General features: G+C 39.5%; 1 protein-coding gene across 1 annotated transcript in view; it reads right to left on the reverse strand.

Moving 5' to 3' along the window:
- The window catches only part of faf (ubiquitin carboxyl-terminal hydrolase-like faf), a 346,068-nt gene that overhangs the window by 155,131 nt on the left and 173,513 nt on the right, over positions 1 to 17,424 (reverse strand). Inside the window, exons 22-24 of the mRNA XM_068351160.1 lie at positions 16,713 to 16,845; positions 6,218 to 6,336; positions 5,758 to 5,912 (exon numbers count right to left, since the gene is read on the reverse strand). Of these exons, the coding sequence (XP_068207261.1) occupies positions 5,758 to 5,912; positions 6,218 to 6,336; positions 16,713 to 16,845 (407 nt within the window). The remainder of the gene's footprint in view (positions 1 to 5,757; positions 5,913 to 6,217; positions 6,337 to 16,712; positions 16,846 to 17,424) is intronic.

The raw sequence follows: 17,424 nt of genomic DNA on the forward strand, positions 1-17,424 counted from the left end.
AACAATTGTATACACCAAAATTACACTACTGAAATTAATCACATTAAAACATACCTTAAATCATTCTTGACATAGAACAACATAGTAATTACCTGTCACAAGAATCAACTCATAAATAGAAAAAATTCTTAGTAATATTTATTTTCCTTAGCAATAGTTACCACGAACCACATCTTTCAAACTCCGACTAGAAAATTCCAGATAGGCCTTCTGCCCAAATCCCCACCTCTCCCTGCCAGCGATGACCTGAGGTCAGCTCGGGTCGCGACCTGGCCAATGAACTCCATTACAGTCGTGTCAGGACAGGCCTAAACCTCTCACCTCTGTGATCTCGCGAGGAAGGCAGGTCGGGCAGTAAAACGTAGGAGGGGGGGGGGAAAGATCCCACAGGTGGCAGACACACGGGAGGGGGGGAGGGGAGAAATAGCCCATCCGGATACGTGCTCAACAAAACCTCAGCCAAATGATATGACCGAACCCAACCGGGGGAGATCAACCAAAGGATCACACTTACCCCTGCTGGTTGAACCTTAGTCTCTTACTCCGAACTCGCTCGTGAAGTGGGGATAGGGAAGGAACACTCTACTACACTATACAATTCAGCATAGGGTATGATTGTACTCAGCCACGATTAGATCTGTTGCTGTGCAACCACGACCAAACCTATCTCGAACGTATTTCGGGACTTGACCATGCAGTCCTTTAGATAGCGAAACGTAAACATGGAACGTCTCTTCCACACGCCTGACTTTAAGACCTGACTGACAGCCATAATTCTGGAGAATGTCAAGGATGCACCGATGCCTCTGATCTCGGGGGCTTCGTTGATTTCGGAGGGTTGGCCCCCGCCTATTGATAAGCCCTCCAGATCATTTCCCATAACCAAAACGAGATGGTGTTCTTCAAGACTGGCTTCTTGACTCTTCCCGTAGAAACAGAGCGGTTCTTGATGATAGGGCGTAGCGTCGCTCTCCGACTCCAGTATTTTCTCACGCCCCTGACAGGAGAGAGGAGAAGGTCCCTGGCGTAAACGGATTTTGGGACGGCTAGGATTGAAAACTCCCAGAACCTGGAGTCTGCTACAGCAGGGTTATGGGTCTTCGCCATGAAAGAGGGAACAAACAGGGAGGTTAGCTCCTTTTAACCCCTCATGTGGCATACTTCGTGGAACAGGCCGTGAATCTTTCCGATCCTTTAGGGTGAGGCCAACGCAAGAAGGTAGACCGTCTTCGTCAGTTCCCTGTCAAGGACGTCTTTGAGGGGTGCAAATAGGGGCCTCTTCAAGGAGTCCAACACTCTGGGCCCATCCCACTCCGGGACTCGAAGGGGCTGTGGGGAACATGACTGCTCAAAACTCTTCAGGAGTATGGAGTCATCTAGAGATGATTAGGTTGATCCCTTTTAGGATGAACACTTGCTCCTAGGCCAATCGGAATTCATTCACCGCTGGGCCTACATCCACCCTGAGATGCAGGAGGAAATCGGCTAACTGAAGGATCAATGTCTAGAAGCGCTTGATCTTTTTCTGTTCGCACCATTTATCAAACGCCGCCCATTTGGAATGGTAGATAGCTGTAGATGAACTTCTTAGATAGCCTGTCATTTGGGTGGCTACCATCGAGGAGCCTTCCTCAGGAAACGCTTGATAACCTCCACCAGTGAAGGGAAAGGTTCTGCATCCCGTTGTGGAACCTGTTGAAGAGGGGTGCTTTAAGAGGTCTTCCACGAGCGGTAGGGAACAAGGTGGCTATCGCCAACTCCAAAAGGTCCGAGGACCATTCGTTCTCCTGCTATCATGGAATCACCAGAGAGAAGCTTGCGCCCTTTGCCTTTGTTAGTCTGATTAGCACCTGATGCAGAAGACTGAAGGGAAGGAAGGCATAAGTTTATACTGTCCCAGGGGGGCTGGAAGCCGTCCTCCATGACGGCTGCAATGTCACTGGTGAACAGAACACCGGGAGATTGGCGTTGAGCTTCGTTGCAAAGAGGTCCAGGGAGGGGGAGCCCGCATCACAATCAACTGATTCGGACGGGTGGAGGGACCATTTTGTACCGATCACCTGGCCCTTCCTGCTGAGACCGTCTGCTAACACATTTCTTCTCCCTGGGATGAAACTTGCCGTCAGAGACATCCCCTTGTCTGCGGCCCTGGAAGGAGGGCCGTGTACTTGTGGACCATCCGTTCGTCAATGGCTGGCAGGCAGGTGTGCTGGTTGAGGGGATTGAGCCGGTCTCGGATGTGGATCTCTGGGAGGATGGGATGTTCGCTTCCCCAGAGGCCCTGTGGAGCAATGCGTCCTGACTGACCTTGCGCCACTTCTCCATGGTCTCTTCCACCAAGTGTCCCGGGAAGAGGGACTCCCCTGGTACCGATGAGCTCCTGAGAATCCAAGCCTCCCTGTCCGGCATCTTCTTGGGCAATCGGGTCAGGATGGTGTACCTCCTCCAAAGGATCCAGTTGGCCCATTGGGTGAGAACCTCGGCAGTCAGGAAGTTTTCCGCTCTACCCCCCCTGGTCGGGAGGAGTCCACTTCAGAGGCATCTCTGCAAACACTTGACTCCCTCCAAGGCAAAAACTTTCCTGGAGACAGTGAGGAGGGCACAGCGGATCATTCCCGGGAGTGGGACCCGACCGGCGAACAATATATACTGGAGGAGACTTTGAGCTGGTAGTGATGTGTCGGAATAGCAGCAACCATGGGGTTCCGAGGTGGGGTGGACAAAACGAGCAGGGAAGAGGAGCCTCTCCAATCCTGGGAAGAATGACTGCGCACTGAACAGGAACGATCGTGGTCCCTCTGGTGACCGTTACTCCTGCTATGCCGCCAACGATCAAGGACGGGTGGCTAAGTCCCCAAGACTACTACCGTCACGATACTTCCTCACTGGGAAGATGATCTCGAGAGAGGGGGACCTGGATTGTTCCCTCCTCCCTTTGAGTGGGCATAGAACTCACGGTTCGGTGTAAGTGATGCCCTAATACCAGGCCAAAAAGGCTGGACAGGGAGGCCAAAAGGGGTAGGGGGAGGACCTGACCGAGATCCCAGCTGCCAGTTCGGGGAATTCAGGAAACCCTCCTGAAACGGCAAAGGTCATAAGTGTCTGGGGCGGTCACGCGGTCATACGGCGAGGTGGCCGGGAGCGGTGATAGCGCCTGGTCTGGGTCGGCCACGTGAGATGATATCGAATCGGAGGGAAGGAAAGAAGTCTCTCGGACTGGGGCGAACACGCGGTCTAACAAGGAGGCCGTAGGCAGCGAGAGAGGTGGTCTGGGTGGAACATGCGTTGTCTCCGTCACAACCTCCGGGCCCAAACTGTCCAAACGAAGTCCTCGACGGAGATATCACGAGATACCAACCAAGTCCCTACCAAGGGAGCGTCCCCAATGCATCATGCTCAATAGAAGCACCTGATGAAGAAGGAAAAGGCACGGGACAGTCGGGACTCGAACTTGTTGAGGAGCTGGAGGTAACCCGAGTCGTGAATCTTCCTCGATGGCAACCAGTTCTTTTTTGTCTTCTTCTTTCTCTTGGTGGCCACCAATTTCCACTGGAAATTAGGTCAGTTCACACACTCAGGGTACGTGTTCTCCAGGGAACAAATATGACCCCATCACAAAGAACACAAAACATTGGGATCTACAGTAGAACCTCGCAATAACAGACTAAAAATGGGGAAGAGGTGTCCGGTATCGACGATAGTCTGTTATAAAGAAAAACATTCCCTAAACAGATAAATAAGAAAAATTATACCAAATTCTATAGGCTATACGCCTACCATCTATGCCAAACATGTGGCTAACCTTAAAACGAGCGGATCAGATTATCACTTTTGTTTTTCACTTTAGGATGACATAATTAAAGAAATAAATTAAATGACACTAACGAAAGTGAAGTAATATACTTAAGAAATTAAAATAAAACTCACGAAGATAAAGGTTACTTCAATCATGGACAATATCAAACCAAACTGAATAAGGCGTCAGTAAACTCTAGTGAATAATCTGGGAACTACTGCTACTCCCTTAATTATATCTAAGTCAAAGAAAATATATACGCGACCACTTTATCTAAAAATTAATAAGTAAATAAATAGGAATATTTCATATATCTGATTATAAAACAACCTATTGATTGGGGGGGGGGGGAAGATTAATTTCAACTTATTTCTGTAGTATCATGAAACCATCTGTGTAAGCATATAGTTTAGGTTTTTATTACGAAAAGATATTACAATTTCATTTTACTTGATGTATGCTTAGAATTTCAAATAAACTAAATAAAACCAATTCTATATCACATCTTCCCTACATACGATGCCCAGAAGGGAAGCCATTTTGTTTGTTTACATTTCATACCAATGAACAAACAAAAGAACAAAAATGAATAAATGAACGAATCAATGCATTTATACATTCAAGTGATAACTAACAATACTTACAGTTTTTAGTAAACTGTATGAAACCTTTGTTATTAATTATGTGATAGTTTGAATAAGTTTTGGAATTATATTAAGAATATTTATGTGCGCGCGCACATATCCCTGATAGTGGTAACTGAATCAGCTGACAATGTTCACATGAAACCAGCTGAGCTCTAAAGGAAGTTTCCAAACTTATTCAAAGCATCTTATAATAAATATTGCACAAATGTCAATGTTGTAGGTTATCGATCACAATAATTTACACATATTTTACTATAAGCTATTATTGTCAATAGTTATCAATTGGATGTGTAAATTTTGTTCATTCATTCATCGTTTTCCTTTTTGGCGTCATATGTCGAGGAAACATGATAGGGAAACGGCTTTCTCTCATTTATTTTGAATTTGTAGGACTACAGTAAGTAAAATAACATTTGTAATACATCATCTTTATGTATACACTGTAAAGAAAACTGCTTGTAATCTATGTTGGCATGTCCTCGAGAGTGGTTGCTGTAGATCAGCTAATTGGGTTTCCATATTCGGAGATGGGTTCGCATAAACAAAAGTTGATTTCATTTATGTGGAATTATTTTTTGAATAGGCTATTTATAATAAAGCCATACCAATAATGAATATGATAATTATGATTATATTACTTTCATATAAATAAATATACAGTAAAAAAAAATATAAAGATCTAAGAGCTATTTACTTCTAATGGTGACTTTTGTCAACAGAATGCAACTTTAGTTATCTAATATAGTCCAGTATATCCGAAGTCTGTAGTAACAGTGTTTGTTGCTGCGACTTTCTACTCTATTTCACGTGCGAAAGGGAGGAACCACACGCTTTCCCTTCCACACCCGGACACCTGCACTGAACATACTCACTTTCCAAGCTGAATGGTAATGCACAACTAAAACATATACACAGGAAAAACAGGGGACATGATACGAGGAACACAACACTGGCAAGAAATCTGGTCAGGACGAGACGACCGAACGCAAAGGTGACAGGACTGTTATGGAGTTCATTGGCCAGGTCGCGGCCTGAGCTGACCTCTGGTCATCCCTGGCAGGGAGAGGTGGGGATTTAGGGGGCGGCCTATCTGGAAATTTCAAGTCAGAACTGGAAAGATCCCAGGATTCTCCTATAGATGTGGTTCGTGGAAGTATTTCGCATTGGAAAATCAAAGACAGTTTAGAAACACAACAGCATTAATACTGTATAGTAGCATATAATTGGAAATAAAAAGTTTAAAGCAATAACTAATTTGCTTTAGTAGAGTACTTCTAAACACTTGTAAAATCATTAAAAGGTCAAAATTCATACCTTTTTGTTGGCATATCAGTGCTAGAAAGAAAATTATTCTTGCTCAACATATCAATGATTATCTTGACACCGCCACACTTCATGAAATTGTACTGAAACTCCATTGCCTTGTCTGCCATAGGATTAAGTGCAGGCATTAACAGTGAATACAGTACCTGTAAGAGAAAAGATACACATGAAAACTAAACAATAAGTCCAGTGATGAAACAGTTTTAACAACTAAACAAATAAGTTCAGTGATGAAACTGCTTTAAAATGGAAAAATAAAGAAACTCCACTGAACTATTTTAAGAAACACTGATTCACTACAATCATTTAAGCAACATCTCACAAACATCAATTAGCTATGGACATGAATAAAGGTAAGATTATTTTCTCTCAAATCTAGTTTAACACCCTCCCAAAAATCAAACCATGTAATCATGAATCCAAACTGAACAATATACAATCATGCACTCACCTGGAGGCTGTAAAGTACTTGTGATGGTGAAGTTGTAAATACCAAAGTTTCTAACGTTAGTGAAGCATTCTGGTCTCCTAACTTTGCATGCTCTAAACAGGCTGCACGAAGATTGTTCACTGAAAGAAAAAGTGATAAGTCATTTCTAGATATCTATGATTTACTTTCCATTTGCAATTGAATTTTGGACATTCATAAATAATAAGTGTAATTTAAATATCAATCTGATTTCAGGTTACAGCAAATGGGGCATGTTGGATATCTGTATATAAAATAAGTGAGGGTGACAATAGATAGAGGATATGATATTACTAATAAGTGAGGGTGACAATAGATAGAGGATATGATATTACTGTACTCTAAAGTGGCACTTATCCTCTTACATGATGACTGCCCCATTCAAATGAGGGCTTTGATCTATTCTAATTTTTCAAATTCTTCATTTCTTAAAATGTCACAAATTTTTCAAACATTAAATAATCACCAACAGGAATATTATTTGACCAGATCACAGTAGCTGCATACTTTGGCTATTTCATCAGCACCAACATTAACAGGGATCTGATATATTTCAACACAACTCACAATTTTTTGGAATGTAAACAATTTTTTCCAAAAAACTTTACACATTAAAATCCCTTAATTGTAGGATATGACATTCTCAACTGTACACCTTCTGTTCACAAAAGAGATCTGTCTTCATCATTAGCACTACCTGGGCCCCTGCCCACTTAAATGTCTCGAGTTTGTTCAGCTGGCAACAGATAGGATAAGCATTCCGGCAGCTTTTTTTTTTTTTACCACTACAGGTTTCAATTCTTTATGCTTTCCTTTTTACTGCATTTCAGTTTATGTTACTTTGGTCTAGACTTTGTCAACACTTTTTTATTACTAAATGTAAGAGTTGAAGCTGTAGAAATATAAATACATTACTGTACATCTTCATTTTTACTGTTTGCTAGGTACTTCATAGATTAATTTTAAATTCACTTTTATAACAACATGACTTGCTCTAACCAGTACAAATCAAAATGTATTGTTATTATCAAGTAAAATCACATTCTCATACAAAATCAATACTATTTAGTTGCCATCTCCAACATGAAATGTCACTCCAATGGCATCAATAACATGTTTTTGTAAGCACTCTGCTTCTGCCCTATCCACGGAAAAAAAAAAGACCAATGGGACTGCACATGAAAAATATGGGAGTAGCATTCTTTAAAAAAATCCTCTAGTATGATCAAGGTGGAGGCACACACTGGAAAATATCCACCTTTGAGGAGGCTAAGAGATGACGTTTTCTTACTAGAACTGATGTATGCCCACTTCAAAAGCTGATAACTTTTGCCCACTTGAAGAGCTTATGTTACAAACGAACTCCATGGAGTTATACATACATCCATACATGTACCAAGGCACTTACCCTAATTTTGAGGAATAGCCGACATCAAACAAATGAAACAAAAAAGGGGACCTCTCCTCTCTACGTTCCTCCCAGCCTGACAAGGGACTAAACCGAGTTCGGCTGGTACTGCTAGGGTGCCAAAGCCCACCCTCACTCATTATCCACCAGAGATGAACCTTCATAAAGCTGAATCCCCTACTACTGCTACCTCCGCGGTCTTCCAAGGTAACCGGAGAAAGCAGCAAGGCCTACCAGAACTGCATCACAATCGCTCGCCATTCATTCCTAATTCTAGCACGCTCTCTTGCCTCTCTTTCATCTATCCTCCTATCACCCAGAGCATTCTTCAATCCATCCATCCACCTTAACCTTGGCCTTCCTCTTGTACTTCTCCCATCATCTCTTGCATTCATCACCTTCTTCAGCAGACAGCCATTTTCCATTCTCTCAACATGGCCAAACCACCTCAACACATTCATATCTACTCTAGCTGCTAACTCATTTCTTACACACGTTCTCACCATCACTACTTCGTTCCTAACCTTATCTACTCGAGATACACCAGCCATACTCCTTAGACACTTCATCTCAAACACATTCAATTTCTGGTTCTCCATCACTTTCATTTCTCATAACTCCGATCCATACATCACAGTTGGTACAATCATTTTCTCATACAGAACTCTCTTTACATTCATGCCCAACCCTCTATTTCTTATTACTCCTTTAACTACCCCCAAACACTTTGCATCCTTCATTCCCTCTCTCTGATGTACATCTATTTCTACTTCACCATTTGCTGCAACAAGTTACCCCAAGTACTTAAACTGATCCACCTCCTCAAGTAACTCTTCATTCAACATGACATTCAACCTTGCACCACCTTCCCTTCTCATACATTTCATAACCTTACTCTTACCCACATTAACTCTGAACTTCCTTCTCTCACACACCCTTCCAAATTCTGTCACTAATCGGCCAAGCTTCTCTTCCGCATCTGCAACCAGTACAGTATCATCCGCAAATAACAACTGATTTACCTCCCATTCATGGTCATTCTCGTCTACCTGTTTCAATGTCCAAGCACTAAAGCATTTACCTCTCTCACCACTCCATCAACATACAAATTAAACTACCACGGTGACATTACACATCCCTGTCTCAGCCACACTCTCACTGGAAACCAATCGCTCACTTCATTTCCTATCCTAACACATGCTTTATTACCTTTGTAGAAACTTTTCACTGCTTGCAACAACTTTCCACCAACTCATATAACCTCATCACATTCCACATTGCTTCCCTATCAACTCTATCATACGCTTTCTCCAGATCCATAAACACAACATACACCTCCTTACCTTTTGCTAAATATTTCTCGCATATCTGCCTAACTGTAAAAATCTGATTCATACAACCCCTACCTCTTCTAAAACCACCCTGTACTTCTAAGATGGCATTCTCTGTTTTATCCTAAATCCTATTAATCAGTACTCTACCATACACTTTTCCAACTACACTCAACAAACTAATACCCCTTGAATTACAACACTCATGCCCATCTCCCTTACCCTTATAGTGGTTACAATACACGCACAAACCCAATCTACTGGTACCATTGACAACAAAAAACACATTAAACAACCTCACCAACCATTCAAGGACAGTCACACCCCCTTCCTTCAACATCTCAGCTCTCACACCATCCATACCAGATGCTTTTCCTACTCTCGTTTCATCTAGTGCTCTCCTCACTTCCTCTCTTGTAATCTCTCTCTCATTCCCATCTCCCATCACCGGCAGCTCAACACCTGCAACAGCAATTATATCTGCCTCCCTATTATCCTCAACATTCAGTAAACTTTCAAAATATTCCACCCACCTTTTCCTGGCCTCCTCTCCTTTCAACAACCTTCCATTTCCATCTTTCACTGTCTCTTCAATTCTTGAACACGCCTTCCTTACTCTCTTCACTTCTTTCCAAAACTACTTCTTATTCTCTTCATGTGAATGACCCAATCCCTGACCCCACCTTAGATCAGCTGGCAACTTTGCCTCACTTACCTTGCGCTTTACTTCCCTATTTTTTTTATATCTTTCATACTTCTCTACACTATTACTCTGCAGCCATTCTTCAAAAGCCCTTTTCCCAATTGAAGATCTAAAATCTTTCCACATCAAGAGCTGAAAACATTAGCCCATTGGCTGAGCTGAAAACAATGTCATTTTGATGTGCAGATAACTGGTGGCCCAGTGATATTGTCCCTGCCTCGTGATATGCCGAACTGAGGTTCAAGTCCTGCCCAAGCTTAATAGTTTCTTGTAGTGTCAGCAACCTGACCATTCTTGTGAGCGAAGGATTGGGGAGTTTGGGGGAGCCTATAGGCATACCTGCTGCATTGTTACTATCCCTTGCTTCTGCCATTCATGAGTGGCCTTTGAACCTTAAACTTGAAGAGAAGACAATGTTTGTCCACTTAAAGTGATGCTAATGTTTGTCCATTTGGAGAGCTGAAAATATTTGCCCCTTAAGAACCTGATGAAATTTGACCCTTTAAAGGGCTGATAAGGCTTGCACCTACTTTGAGATATGACAATGTTTGCCCACTTGTATAGGTTATAAAGTTCTGTCCATTAGAATAGCTGATGTTTTCCTATTTAGAGAGCTTATAATGTTTGCCCAATTGGATAGCTGATAATGTTTACCAACTTGAAGAGCAGATATTTGACCACTTGAAGAGCAGATAACATTTACCCACTTGAAGGGCTGATAGTGTCAGGTCACATTGATGCTTGATAATGTCCATTATCTATTTACCAAGGAAATTTTTGTGGGTAGCCGACATTAAAAAAAGACAACAACAACAAAAGGGGACTTTTCTTCTCTTAGCTCCTTCCAGCCTGACGAGGGATTCAGCCGAGTTTGGTTGGTACTGCTAGGGTGCCATAGCCCACCTCCCCTATTACCAACCACAAATGAAGCTTTATAAGCCGAATCCCATGCTGCTGTTACCCCCAGCGCACAGTGGGCCAGAACAGTCTTTTTTTGACAAAATTATTCTTTTGCTTTTATATTCAATCAGTATTCATCATTTTCATTAAAAATGTTTGGAGTGTTGTATTTACAAGATCATTTAATGACATGAGTGATTTATTTATGAATTTTAGTGATATTTTGTATAATATATAATCAAGAGATATATAACTATTAAATGTAATATCTTTATTAATGAAGCAAAGATAAGAACAAAATCTAAAATTAGAGCATTTGTATGAAATTCTATGTATTCTAAACCTTTTACATTATAATTTCAATGATCATAAAAAATAACATTTTGGTTACACTACTTTACTTTAGTAAAATGAATATGAGAATAAAAGCTTTTAATTGATTTAAAAAAAAACTAATGTAATATGGATAATTTACTTGATTTACAACTATACAGTGCACATCAATAAATTATACAAATGAACATAAAGAATAACATTTTGATCATGCTATTATACTATAATAATATGATAATGAAAAGCAATCAATTAATTCCATGAAAACTAAAAAGATATGGAATTGTTACTTGCTTCTAGTTTACACAATTGCAGTATAAATGAAAGATTGTCTTGGATGATTGAATTTTTGCTTCCCTCAGGTACCTCAATTTTTGTAGGTCAGTTTACTTTCCTTGAGAAACTTATCAAGGGATTAGTTGAACAAAGTTGCCTTTCCACAAAATCTTCATTTGCTTTTATTTGAATGATTTCCTTGTTAAAGATTCCTTAAATTTCTTGAATTCTTTATTCTTTGCTTCTTGTACCTCTTCAGATAATATGCTTATTGGTAGATTGAAGTTGCATATCACTGAAGCACCATGAATTAATAAGCGATGCAAAATTTATGGCATGTAGTACAAGTTATATTTTTGTACATATAACTTTGCAACGTCCAAACAAAACCCTTCAAATTTATCTGTATCATTATCAAAGCCAAATGACAATGTTGATAACATTTTGTAAAGTATATGAATAAAGGACTGACCAAGGCCAGTAATTTCTGAGGCTATATCTGCATTCTTGAAAAACCTGCGACCAGTATTTCTATCATTAGATGTCCCATATCAAGATGGTTTTGGTATATCAATGACTAAACCTACTCCATCACAAGATCTTTTTTGAATCAACTCCTCCTTTTAATATACCAGCTTTTTCTTCAGAAGAAAGTGCTTGCCATTTCTGTCCAGTATATAAATTTTTTTTTTTACTAGGATTCTCAAAAGTCTTCTGTGGACGGCTAGGACCTGCATGCGCAATCTAATTATGCTCATATGCAATGTTAGTCAACCAATTAGCATATTCTAAAATCAAGTTCAAAAATAAAAAATTCAAGTGTGCGGCTTAACCAATTTTAGTATCCTTTTCCGGATCATTTGAGAATTTCATTTATAGATGAATGTTTACAATCTACATCAGGGATTCTTAATCTTTCAATAACTCATTTCAATGCACCCCCAGCAACTTTGAAAATACAATGCAGGAATGCATCAAGATGCAAAAAGTGTTCATTGGCAACTGTGGTTACCTTGTGGCATTACGCATTCGTTACTCGATATCAGAATCATTGGTGGAATGTTACCATGTCAGGGGATGAAGTTCTTTGGTTATTATTGCCCAGTAAAACTCAAAGTGCAAACTGGTGCAAAGAAATCAAGTATTTTCACTTTCTACTACAAAAAAATCAATGCATACTTGTATTGTTAAAAAAAAAAGTATTTAAAGTATTTTTTTTTCTTTAATATAACGTGAATTACTTATATGTTTTACAAAATATTTGAAATGTTTAACCACACATGCAACAAGTTTTGAACTAGTTGAAACTTTTAAAACTAATGGAATCAGTATTACCTAATATCACTTCTCAAGTTTGATGTGAACTAATTATTGTTTAACGTGAGAGAATGACCTTAGGTTGATTCCTTCTACTAATCACAGCACCAGCCAGACCCTTTTTCTCTAAATAGTGTTTTAATATAGTTAACTTTCTGAAAACTATCCTAATCTATGTTTTTCAAAAAATTTTGATAAAGCTAGAATATTTACTTTTCGGTTTTTGCCCACCCCTGGATCACTGTGCAACGGTTACCAAGGCGACCGGAGGAAGCAGCAGGGCCTATCAGAACTGCGTCACAATCCCTCGCCAGTCATTCTTATTTATTACCTCTCTCACATCTATCATATCAGCCAGAGCTTCCATCATCCACCTAACCCTTAGCCTTCCTCTTGTACTTTTCCCATCAACTCATGCATTCATCACCTTCTTCAGCAGACAGCCATTTTCCATTCTCTCTACATGGCATGGACAAACCACCGCGACAAATTCATATCCACTCTAGCTGCTAATTCATTTCTTACACCCGTTCTCACCCTCACTACTTCGTTCCTAACCATATCTAAGAGATACACCAGCCATACTCCTCAAACACTTCAGCTCTCAAACACACCCAATTTCTGTCTTTCCGTCACTCCATTCCCCACAACTCCAAACCATACATCACAGTTGGTATGATCACTTTCTCATACAGAACTCTCTTTACATTCATTCTCAACCTTCTATTCTTTACCACTCCCACTAAAACTTTACATCCTTCATTCACTCTCTGACGTACATCTGCTTCCACTCCACTATTTGCTGCAACAACAGAACCAAAGTACCCAAACTGATCTACTTCCTCATGGAACACTCCATTCAACAAGACATTCAACCTATCACCATCCTTCCTTCTCGTAACATTACTCTTACCCACATGAACTCTCAACTTCCTTCTCCCACACTTCCTCCCAAACTCTGCCACTAATTGACCCAGCTACTCCTCACAGTCTGCAATCAATACCATATCATCCACAAACAACTGATTCACCTCCCACTCATGATCACTCTCATCTATCAGTTTCAATCCTTGACCAAGCACTCTAGCATTCACCCCTCTCACACAATTCCATCAACAAACAAATTGATAAACCACGGCAACATCACACACCCCTATCTCAGCCCATCTCTCTCTGAAAACCACTTACTTCATTTCCCATCCTAAAACATGCTTTACTGCCTATGTATAAAGTCTTCACTGCTTGCACAACCTTCCACCAATCCCATATAACCATCATATTCCACATTGCTTCCTTAACTCTATCATAAGCTTTTCAAGATCTATAAATACAACATACACCTTACCTTTCGCTAAATATTTCTTGCATATCTGCCTAACTGTAAAGATCTGATCCGCACATCCCCTACCTCATCTAATATCCCCTTAATATCTTCATTGATAAGAAGAAAATATGAAGTTTTGGAAAGAAGTCAAGAGAGTAAGGATGGGTGGTTCGAGAATTGAAGAGACAGTGAAAGATGGAAATGGAAGGTTGTTAAAAGGTGAGGAGGCAAGGCGGAATATTTTGAAAGTTTTACTGAATGTTGACGATAATAGGGAGGGAGATATAATTTCTGTTGCAGGTGTTGAGGTGCCAACGATGGGAGAGGAGAATGAGAGCAAGATTACAAGAGAGGAAATGAGGAGAGCACTAGGTGAAATGAGTGTGGGAAAAGCACCCGGTATGGATGGTGTGAGAACTAACATTTTGAAGGAAGGGGGTGTGACTGTATTTGAATGGTTAGAGATATTGTTTAATATGTGTTTTATGTTGTCAATGGTACCAGTAGCCTGGGTGTATACGTGTATTGTACCACTATACAAGGGTAAGGAAGATGTGCATGAGTGTTGTAATTCATGGGGTATTAGTTTGTTGTGTGTGGTTTGAAAAGTGTATGGTAGAGTACTCATTACTAATTAATAGGATTGGGGAAAAAACAGAACTGATAATGTGCCCACTTGGAGAGCTTATATGTGCCCACTTGGAGAGCTGATAATGTGCCCACTTGGAGAGCTTATAATGTGCCCACTTGGAGTGCTGATAAGGTTTGGTCACTTGGAGAGCTGATAAGGTTTGGCCACTTCAAGGTCTCATTTCCAAAGCCCAGAGCTGATAAATGGCCACCCATATGGAGAAGAGCTGATTATGTTACACTTAGTAGTTAATGACAACTACCTACTTGAAGAGCTGATAATGTCCACGAAATGTGAAGGCCAAGAGTTGGAATAATGCCCCACTTAAGAGCTTACAATTTATACCTACTTAAAAAGCCAATGTTTGCTCAATTGAAGAGCTAATAATGTACACCACGGAAGAGATCAAGAGCTGATAGTGTTCACCAAGGAAGCAAACAAGAGCTGATAATGTACACTTAGGTGGAGGCCAAAACCTGATTATGTCAACCCAGGTAGTGGCCAAGAGCTAATAATAATTTCAATCCAGATGAATACCAAGAACTGATAATGGTCAAGATGTACTGATGTTTGCCCAGGTGGGCATGAAGAGCTGTAATCTATTAAAAGGGAAACAAATTATTTATTTTTTAGTTTTAAGGGTGAATGATAAAAGAGAGCTTCCAAGGAGAAGCCATGTGAACATCAAGGGAAGTTCATAGAAATAATATGCACTTCTTTCACTTTACAGTTGCAAGGAGCTGCATTGGTGACTTTGCTTGACTTGGTATGTATTTCTTTATCTACATGGTTTCTTTGTATGCCAAACACTAGCTCTTCCCATATTAAAATTTTGGTTTATTCATTCATCTTAATACAATAAATTGCTGGTAGATGAGGCCCCTGTTTCCCTTTGATCATGTTCCTCATGGAATTTCATATAATTTGTTAAATATTTCCATCAGATCCAAATTGCCTTGGTATACTATTATACAGTACTCTCATAATTTATTTTTAATGGTACAAGTTACAGGTGTAAGGTCAGTGAATTTCTGGTCACTCATTTTAGATATTTTTTGTTGTAAGATATAATTGCTTATATCACCTGTGTAACAGTACAATTTGAATTGTACTTAGAAAAATCATCTAAATTATAAAGAATTTACTAACAGCCTGAACATTTTCATTTGCCATTATAGTTGTCTGTAAGGGTGCCAAGATATGTCAATACTGTCAATGGATCATCATGGAGTCCAAAATTTTGATAATTGAATCATATTCAATAATCATAAAAAATGGGATTCCTGAAGAAATTAAACAACACTGCTTGAAAACATTAAAAGTATCACTGGCCTTTCATGAAATTCATTCATCCACCAAAGACAATGGTGAGAGTCGACTCACAAATATCCATTCTCTACCTTAAACAAAAGGGCTGGATTAACATAATTACAGTGGCTAAGTGTAGACCCATCTCACTCGATGGAACAGTGCATTGAAAAATTGCAATTGTCCCTACCCTAATTGTCTTGGCAGGCAGACTGGACAGAATTCAGAGTCCTATCTACAAGAAGCAGACTTTTTGTAATCCACAGGCTAGTTTTAGGCGATAGTTCTGCCCTTGAGATGTCAATAAGATTAACCAAACCACAACCAATCCCATAATTGTCTTTGAAAATAAACCCAAATCAACAGTAGTATCCATTCTCAATATCAAAAAGGGAAAAAGAGGAAGAGGCTGGACACGAAGATTCAAGAAAGCTGACAAAACATATGTAATTATTGAAGAAATTGAGGAACAAAAAAGTATCGACAAATTTAAGAATAGAAAAGGGAAAAAACTTTTAAGTTCAAAAGCCTTCTTGTCTATCATTCAAACGGGGGAAAAGGTTATTCCAAAGTTTTAGAGCCCTTTTGTCAGTCACACATTCTCTGTAAGAAAACAATACTCCCTGGTGTCCCTCAGTATCTTTAAGACATTCTCTCATTAAGAAAAAAATATCTATCATCAGAACACTGGGGAGAAAAATCTTATCAAAAATCCCAAATAGTAAAGACAGTCATCAAGACTACCATCAGCCAATTGGTAATCTGGACAAATTTCCATGTACAATATGTGAATTGGGATTAACTCAAAGGATGAGGCAACTTACCTTCATTGGGTTGTAATGAACAAATATATTTAGAGCTTAAAGAGAAATAATGCAGTGTTTAACAGATCACATAAAAAGAATCTATCATTGTTTATACATATATATAAAACTCTGCAACTCACCTGTTTGCTGATCTGCCGGCATGATATTTAAAAGTGCACGCGCACTGTCTCTTAGCTGGGGCAACTGTAGGGTGCAACCTAGGTCAGCCAACTGCAGTAAAAATTGGGTATATTTTGCTTGTCCAGACATGATCTGCAAGGAATATTAAGAAGGTAAACAGAGAACCCAAAACAAGATTTTGAAAATCTTTTAACTTTATAAATTACAGAAAACAAATTCTTTGAACTGGCTGACCAAGTCATTTATTTCAACAGACCAATCAAAACGGAGAAAATTCACATCACCTTCAGGTGTAGTCCAAAAGAATTATAGACTTCAGGAAGATACATTACATTTTATTTATCTTAATTTCTCAAATAATTTTATATACTCAAAAGGTTCAACCATGCTTCAACACCAGCTCTTGGTTGACCTTAGGATACTTGAAAATTTCGACATGAAATAAATCTACAAAGATACAAGATAACATTAAAAGTACCATTTAGAGGACTTTCTAAATAAAGATGAATTTAAACTGAGGAAAGAGTGAAAATTTTCAAGTACAAGACCAATGCAGACTTGCAAAAAGAACCTATTAACCACTTGAATATAAGTTAATGATAAATCTGAGTTGATGAAGTACAATACAACCTCCATAAGCAATTATTTAACTATTTGCTGTTGAACTATAGAGACCTATAATAAAATATAGGAGGTTTAAAATCAATTATA

Source organism: Palaemon carinicauda, chromosome 27 (genome assembly GCF_036898095.1).
Source record: "Palaemon carinicauda isolate YSFRI2023 chromosome 27, ASM3689809v2, whole genome shotgun sequence".
Taxonomy (NCBI): Eukaryota; Metazoa; Arthropoda; class Malacostraca; order Decapoda; family Palaemonidae; genus Palaemon; species Palaemon carinicauda.